The 8,418-nt window shown below is 42.2% G+C and overlaps 1 protein-coding gene across 4 annotated transcripts in view; it reads right to left on the reverse strand.

Annotated features, from left to right (window-relative positions):
- Window positions 1–8,418, reverse strand: part of CLUL1 (clusterin like 1) — a 58,604-nt gene that overhangs the window by 17,941 nt on the left and 32,245 nt on the right. For all 4 annotated transcript variants that reach the window (XM_025364947.1, XM_025364948.1, XM_025364946.1 and 1 more), the window contains exons 5-6: window positions 5,857–6,289; window positions 116–253 (exon numbers count right to left, since the gene is read on the reverse strand). In XM_025364947.1, the coding sequence (XP_025220732.1) occupies window positions 116–253; window positions 5,857–6,289 (571 nt within the window). The remainder of the gene's footprint in view (window positions 1–115; window positions 254–5,856; window positions 6,290–8,418) is intronic.

The raw sequence follows: 8,418 nt of genomic DNA on the forward strand, positions 1-8,418 counted from the left end.
GAATTAAAAAGAAAATTTTATATTCGAGTGCTATGTCTTTTGTGACACCGAAACTTTATAACGAAATGTACCCCAGAACTTAAAGTATAATTTTTAAAAAATAGCAATTATTTACCTTCAGATAGGTGAGCCTGACATTTTTGGCATTTCTCATGAAATTTGAAACACCTCGACAAATTCTGCTCAAGTTCCCCACACAGTCCTCTGTCCTGCCCAGGTAACATCTTTGAAATCAGGCCTCCGTGGTCAGGGGCTACAGGGAACATAACATTTACACGTTAGTGTCTAAGAGTTTGCACTGTAAAGAAGTCAAGACAATGCCACTGCTTTTTCTTACCGGTGCTTTCAAAATCTTTTTCATGTATGTATGTATTTATTTATTTTTGAGACAGAGTTTTGCTCTGTTGCCCAGGCTAAAGTGCAGTGGCGGGATCTTGGCTCACTGCAACCTCTGCCTCCCGGATTCAAGTGATTCTCCTGCCTCAGCCTCCCAAGTAGCTAGGATTACAGGTGACAGCCACCACACCCAGCTAATCTTTGTACTTTTAATAGAGATGGGGTTGCACCATGTTGTCCAGGCCGGTTTCTTGAACTCCTGACCTCAAATGATCCACCCGCCTCGGCCTTCCAAAGTGCTGGGATTACAGACATGAGCCACCGTGCCGGGCCCTTTTTCCTATATTTAGACACAGAAACGCATGTTGGTGCAATAATTTCCTAGGACAACTGAACATCTATTAAAAATTGCACATACTCTTGAATCCAAGAATCTCATTACTAGACATTTATTATTAGTATATACACAAATATATTAATGCATGTAATTTTATTTTCTAGGAGGAGTCATGAAGAATTATTAACAACTATCTTTTAGAAGAGGGACTAGATAAGGTAGGAGAGGGCAGCTTTCGTTAATTTTGTTCTTTTATATGTTTTAAAAATCGTATGTCTTACTTATATCATTAGTATTTCTGATGTCAATAGGATTAAGTAAATAGGTGACTGTAAGCAACTTTTTCTCTTGGATTTTTCTGTATTTTAAAAAACGCTTTAATAATTTTTTAAGCTATAATTGGGAAGAAGTTTCAAAGATATTAGAAATGTCTGTTTCTTAAAGTGGGTGATAAGTGGTTATTTTATTACTATTCTATTTTTGCATTTGTCTTGTGTGTATGTATATATATATACACACATATGTGTGTGAGTATGTGTGTGTGGAGATGTACATACTGTTATGAACAGTGGGTCAAAGATTTAGGAAAATACCTAAAGCAGATCACGTTTTGAGAAGTTTTTTCCCCTAGGAGAATTAATCCATATAAAAATGTGTAAAAGAGAAGTCTATCCAACAGATAACTGGCAGTTCCCGATAGAGTATTTGACATTAAGAAACATGTATTACTAATTTACAACCTGATGATCTTCTGTTAGATTAAATCCTCAGCATTTAAAAATGAAACATTTTATTTTGACATAAATTGCAATGTCCATAGTTTAAAAACAGAGAAGCGTTGTTCGATAGAATGGCATGGAAGGCACCCATCCCCTTTGGTGACTAGAAAGTCAATTTCTCCCAGCTGCTTTCCTGGACCCTCTTCTTTGCCCTGCATAGCCCCCTGTGAGAATTTCCACTGTAGAATTGATTCCCGCTTAATGCAGTGTTTGCTTTCTTATCTTTTCCATTAGACTCTAAGCCTCTTGAGGGAAGGGACTTGGTCTTGCCATTTTAATCTTGTCATTCTTCATTACCTTCTTCTGCCATTTTACCCACGATATGGTGATGTAATTGTTCACTAATCTGTTTTCCTTTCTCTGGACTGAGTTCCTGGAAGTCAGAGGCTGTGTCATAATCATCGTTTTATCTCTAGCATCTAGATTAATACCTGGTACGTACACCAAGGATGACAAATTCTAGGCCCATATGACACTAATTCCCCATCCTGCACCCAGAGGACAATCTGTCACCTCACTTAGTCTAGCCTTGACAGAACCTCAGAACCCTTCCAGGGAGCTACTTCCAGTGCAGTCGCTGAGATAAATCATCTACTCTCCCACCTGCCTGTCTGTTTTTCCCATGTGAAAATTAATGTCCACTAATTCTCTCTTAAGGATTAGAAACAGGTCTGCTGGCCCCCTGCACTGGTCAAGCTACAGTAGAACATGATCTCATCTGTTCTTTCCAGGGATTCATAAGACAAGTGAAGACAATTCCAAGAGCTACTTTCCTGGACCTATTCACTTTCAACAGATTCAGGAACTGAGGTCCAGAAAGACCAAGGTAGGAAAGAAATATGAGACCAAAATGAGCCTATACTCAAAAAAACAAAAATAACATTGATTATCAAGATATTTCTGATTCTTTTTATTTTCGCTCTCCTTTTCTTGGTGTTCATAATTCAGTTTTGGCTATTTTTCTGATTTTGGCCCTTTAAACAATCATGACCAATAAGGCCCATCCATGAAGGTTGCCACACAGAACTTGCTCAGCAAATGTTGGTCAGTTACTATTATTATTAGCTCTGTTACAGCTACCACAGATTCAGTGGCTTGAAACAGCACAAATTCATTATTGTTTGGTCTTTTAGGTCAGAAGTCTGAAGTGGGTCTCACTGGGCTAAAATCAAGATGTCATCTGTTACAAAAAAAAAAAAAAATGCAAAAATTAGCTGGGTGTGGTGCCACGCACTTGTAGTCCCAGCTACTCAGGTGACTGAGACTCTGTCTCAAAAAAATAAAAAATATAAAAAATAAGATGTCAGTAGGGCTAGTTTTTTGGGTGACTCTAGAGGATAATTCATTTCTATACCATTTCCAGTTCCTCAAGGCCACCTACATTCCTCGGCTCATGGCCTCCATCCTGTCTTCAAGGCCATCAAAGTAGAGCCAAGTCCTTCTCTTGGGGCCACTGCAATTAATTCTTTTCTGCCTCCTTCTTCCACTTTTAAGGACCCTGTGATTACATTGAATCCATCAGTTGAGGCCGGGTACGATGGCTCATGCCTGTAATCCCAACACTTTGGGAGGCTGAGGTGGGCGGATCATTTGAGGTCAGAAGTTCGAGACCAGCCTGGACAACATGGTGAAACCCTGCCTCTAGTCAAAATACAAAAATTAGCCAGGCATGGTGGTGACTGCCTATAATCCCAGCTACGCAGGAGACTGAGTCAGGAGAAGGGTGTGAACCCGGGAGGTGGAGGTTGCAGTGAGCCAAGATCACGCCACTGCACTCCAGCCTGGGCAACAGAGCAAGACTCTGTCTCAAAAAATAAATAAATAAAAATAAAGTCAGTTGATTAACAAATTTATTTTTTCCATCTGCAACCTTACTTTGCCTTTGCCACCTAACATAAATTCACAGGTTCTGGGGATTAGGGTGGGGATATTTTGGGCAGTCATTATTTTGCCTACCACGAGGGGCAAAACTCAAAGTGTCAAGTCATTAGGCAGATTTTCTAGGGCAGTAAGCTTACTCCTCACCAACTACCTGTCCAGAAAAGGGATGGAAACCACATTCAAGTGCCGTAGGGCCCCTGCCTGACTACTCTTGATAAACAGTCCACATTTGCTCATCTGGGAAGACAATGTCTCCTCTGCGGTAAGCTTCTGTGTACCGTCTGGCTAGGGGAGGGGTGCTGGACGAAGAAGAGTACAACAGAGTAAATAGACTTTTTTGTTTGCTATTTTGTTTTTATCTTTAATATTTGCATTCACTGGGGACCTTGGCTTTTCAGGTCATCACTGAGATGGAAGTGGCACGGAGGGGCTGGGGAGGGTGTGTGTGAGGCAGCTGAGAGTAGGGTTGGCCCCTAGCTGTGTGAATGAGAAGGCAATGGTGGCAGACAGTGGAAACCCATGTTCGTAGCTGGTGTGTGGAAGAGGGTTACAGTGGTTGGCACATTATCTAGGCTCTGGCATGTCTGAATCACTACTGACAGTCCTGTGCACATGGAAATATAAGCAATGCTTGTGTAAGGCTGCTACACAACATGGAGGGGAGGAACCCTTTTGTTCTAATGAACACATTCTCAATGTTATTCCAAGACAGTTGATATCCATTTAAACAGTCAGGCTTAAATCACTTGATACCACCCAGCCTGGATAGATTTAGTCTACTCGCCTGGTGTTTATCCTGAATATTTGATGAATTGAGAACCTCAGAATGGAATACCAGACGAAATACTTGACTTATAAAAAAAGTCCACTGGACTCTGAAATAGAACCCAACAATTCCAGTAATGATGCCTGTTCTCTGTTCATGGAATGATGGGACCTGAAGGATGTAATGCATTGTTTCCTAGCTTCAGTTTCTGAAAAGTAAACCTCTCCCATGCAGAGGCCAGTTATGTAATGTCATGGCGATTTTGAGAATCTGATTCAGTTGTTGCCAGCTACAGCTAATATAATTGAAAAATAGTCAGATAGGGTCAGGCGTGGTGGCTGGCTGGGTGTGGTAGCTGGCTGGGTGTGGTGGCTCACGCCTGTAATTCCAGCACTTTGGGAGGCCAAGGCAGGCAGATCACCTGAGGTCAGGAGTTCAAGACCGGCCTGGCCAACATGGTGAAACCCCGTCTCTACTAAAAATACAAAAATTAGTCAGGCATGGTGGTGGGCACCTGTAATCCCAGCTGCTCGGGAGGCTGAGACAGGAGAATTGATTGAACGCAGGGGGCAGAGGTTGCAGGGAGCTGAGATTGCACCAGTACACTCCAGCCTGGACAACAGAGCAACACTCCATCTCAAGAAAAAAAAAGAAAAATAGATAGAAGGAGCCCATTTGATTTTTCATCTCAGAGGGGAGCAGCCTTTAACCTGGCTTAGTGGTCAATACAATAACAAAGGAAATGCAGATCCTACACTTGACCCTTGTGGCAACTCTCATTTCTGGAATGCTGTATCTACTTTACTCCATAGAAGCCCACAGAAGATATCTCCTGCCTGGAAACATAAAGCAGCATTGTGTCTCCAACATGGAATGCCATGAGGCATGATTACTATTGGTAGAAGGCAATTCTTATCTAATATTTCTGTAGTTTGGGGTTTCTGAGCATTTTCTGTGGTTTTATGCATACGCTTTATGATTTAAGGAATGATTGTAGTGATTCAGAGGAGGGCACTAAATTGCTCTGGTTATATGTCAGAGTGGGCTTCTTCTCAAACTGGGAGTTGAGGATTTCAGATCAATTTTACAGAAACTCTCTGATGCTTTAGCAGAATAGAGCTGAGCATCTACACGAGCTTTAATAAATGAGAGAAATGGCCAGGCATGGTGGCTCACATCTGCAATCCCAGCACTTTGGGAGGCCAATGTGGGTAGATCACCTGAGGTCAGGAGTTTGAGACCAGCCGGGCCAAGATAGTGAAACCCCTGTCTCTATTAAAAATACAAAAATATTAGCCGGGCGTGGTTGTGCACACCTGTAGTCCCAGCTACTCGGGAGGCTGAGGCAGGAGAATTGCTTGAACCTGGGATCAGAGGTTGCAGTGAGCCAAGATCGCACCACTGTACTCCAGGCTGGGAGGCAGAGCAAGACTCTGTCACAAAATGAAATAAATAAACAAATAATAAATGAGGGAACTGCTTTTTTTTTTTTTTTTTAAGTTCTCAACCTATTAGCATTTTTTCTTTCTGCTTTGAAAATTTGCTCTAGAAAGAGTTCAGTTCTCAACAATGATGGAAGAGGGATGGTGTTTAGCAGACTTCAAAGCTTCTTTTAAGAGGCTCTGAAACATTTTCCATAAATTATCTCTTCAAGAAACACCATACAATGTGACTCAGAAATGTCTACCATTTCTGAAGCTAAACAAAACTTGACTTTAGTATAGACCTCTAAGTAAAAGTTATTTTTTAATACTTGCCTTTGTCTTGTTTTGGTAAATCTTCTATTGCCTTCAGTGTCTTCGTAATTGTTTCACTGACACTTTCATAAATAGAGACACTGAAATTACAAAACAGCTGGAAGAAGTTGGGAATGTCCCAATGTTGCTCAAGATCTGCTTTGGTCATTGGCTCTTTAGAGAAAGCTGGAAAAAAGTAATGCTCAGTTAGGTCTGTATCTGATATGAAATGTGATTGAAAAGTCTGGTCAAATTCTTGCTGCATCTGTCTGAAGACGTTAAAACTCCTATCGAAGAGAGAATTCACATCCACAGTCAACTGGCTGAACACATCTTCCATTTGGGTCAATTGTGCATCTTCCTCAATGAGCTTTTCACTGATGGGGAGATCTTTTTCATTATCTTCATGGAAAGGAAATAGAAATTGATATATCTTCCGGAAAAACTGTTCAATCTGTGGAGTAGAGTAGGGGACAGAAATGGAATAAAAAATTACTTTCTTTCTGGACCCTTCCTTTCTTTCTTTCTTTTCTTTCTTTCTCTTTCTTTCTTTCTTTTCTCTCTTTCTTTCTTCTTTCTTTCTTTCTCTTTCTTTCTTTTGTTCTTTCTTTTCCTTTCTCTCTTTCTTTCTCTTTCTTTCTTTCTTTCTTCCTTTCTCTCTCTCTCTCTCTCTTCTTTCTTTTTTATTTGAGATGGAGTCTTGTTCTGTCGCTCAGGCTGGAGTGCAATGGCACCATCCCGGCTCACTGCAACCTCCGTCTCCTTGGTTCAAGCAATTCTTCTGTCTCAGCCTCCCGAGTAGCTGGGATTACAGTCACACGCCGCCATGCCTGGCTAATTTTTTTTTTTTTTTTTGTATTTTAGTAGATGCAGGGTTTTATCGTGTTGCCCAGGTTGGTCTGAAACTCCTGAGCTCAGGTGATCCACATGCCTTGGCCTCCCAAAGTGCTAGGATAACAGGGGTGAACCACTGCACTCGGCCCTGGACCATTTCTTATTGCAAATTTTAAAGTCAACTTACAGTAGTCATTTCAAATCAAGAATAATTCTTGGCAAGCTAGGATGAGGCAATGAACTTTAAGATAATTTCTTAACCCTCTTATACCTGACTTTGCCTTTGCCTATGGAAACAGGATCTGAAATTTCTCCTGGTTTACATTTGCCCACCAATAACCTAAAAAGGTCAAGTTTTCACTTTGGGAGGCCAAGGCGTATGGATCACCTGAGGTCACCAGCCTGGCCAACATGGTAAAACCCTGTCTCTACTAAAAATACAAAAATTAGCTGGGTGTGGTGGCAGGTGCCTGTAATCCCAGCTACTTAGGAGGCTGAGGCAGGAGAATCACTTGAACTCAGGAGGTGGAGGCTGCTGTGAACCAAGATGGCACCACTGCCCTCTAGCCAGGGCAAAAGAGCCACACCCCATCTCATGAAAAATATAAAGAAAAGAATTTGGGTGGGTTATCTGCCTCTCCCTCTACCAGCTTCTGTTTACTTGACTCTTCATCCACAAAATAAACCTTTAAAGCCCCAAGAAATTTTCATAAGATCACACAACTGACCCAGATGGGAATGGTCCCCAAATCTCCTGACTTCCTGCTGCTGCTCATTACCCCATATTCTGGTGTATTAGCAGGTGACAGTGGCTCTAAAAATAGAGCAGATGCAATTAATAGTGGAGGCAAATTAACTTGGCGCATTCATTATCTTAGTAGTTGCTCCCTTTGTAATTGAGTATGGCATTGCCAAGCCAGGAACATATTCTAATTAGTATGTGCTCTAATATGGAGCGTGAAATTCCACTCACTTTTGTATTCAGCTCACTTCTTGAAGGGGGAGGAAAATCTAGCCTAATTGGAGCCGTTAGTGGGGCAGAGCTCATCCTATTCAGGTCACCACCCTCTGTGATCCCTCTGCTCAGAAGATAACCAAAGGGGACAAAAAAGAAGACATGCCAGTCCTACAGAACATACATGGGTCGGGCGAAAGGGGACATGAAAGGGTGTGTGTGTGTGTGTGTGTGTATGTGTGTGTGTGTTATGCATAAGGGGCAAGCATGTTGAAGGTGACATTTGGGAGGCAGAGAATATCTTTAAATATTTGGCCTCCAGAAGGAAAAATTAATGTGGATTGAAATCAGAGACTGCAATGCTATGATTCCAAATGCGATTTGGTAAACATTTACTGGATGCCACCAATGAGCAAATGAAGACAAATAAGATATGATCCCTGCCCTCAAAGAGCTTACTATCTAGTGGGAACATGTTCACAAATAACAAAACAAGGTAGAAAGCCAGGATATTTTGCCGGGCGCGGTGGCTCAAGCCTGTAATCCCAGCACTTTGGGAGGCCGAGGCGGGCGGATCACGAGGTCAGGAGATCGAGACCATCCTGGCTAACATGGTGAAACCCCGTCTCTACTAAAAATACAAAAAACTAGCCGGGCGTGGTGGCGGGCGCCTGTAGTCCCAGCTACTCGGAGGCTGAGGCAGGAGAATGGCCTGAACCTGGGAGGCGGAGCTTGCAGTGAGCCGAGATCGCGCCACTGCACTCCAGCCTGGGTGACACAGCGCGAGACTCCGT

This window comes from Theropithecus gelada, chromosome 18, assembly GCF_003255815.1.
Source record: "Theropithecus gelada isolate Dixy chromosome 18, Tgel_1.0, whole genome shotgun sequence".
In the NCBI taxonomy this organism is placed as follows: Eukaryota; Metazoa; Chordata; class Mammalia; order Primates; family Cercopithecidae; genus Theropithecus; species Theropithecus gelada.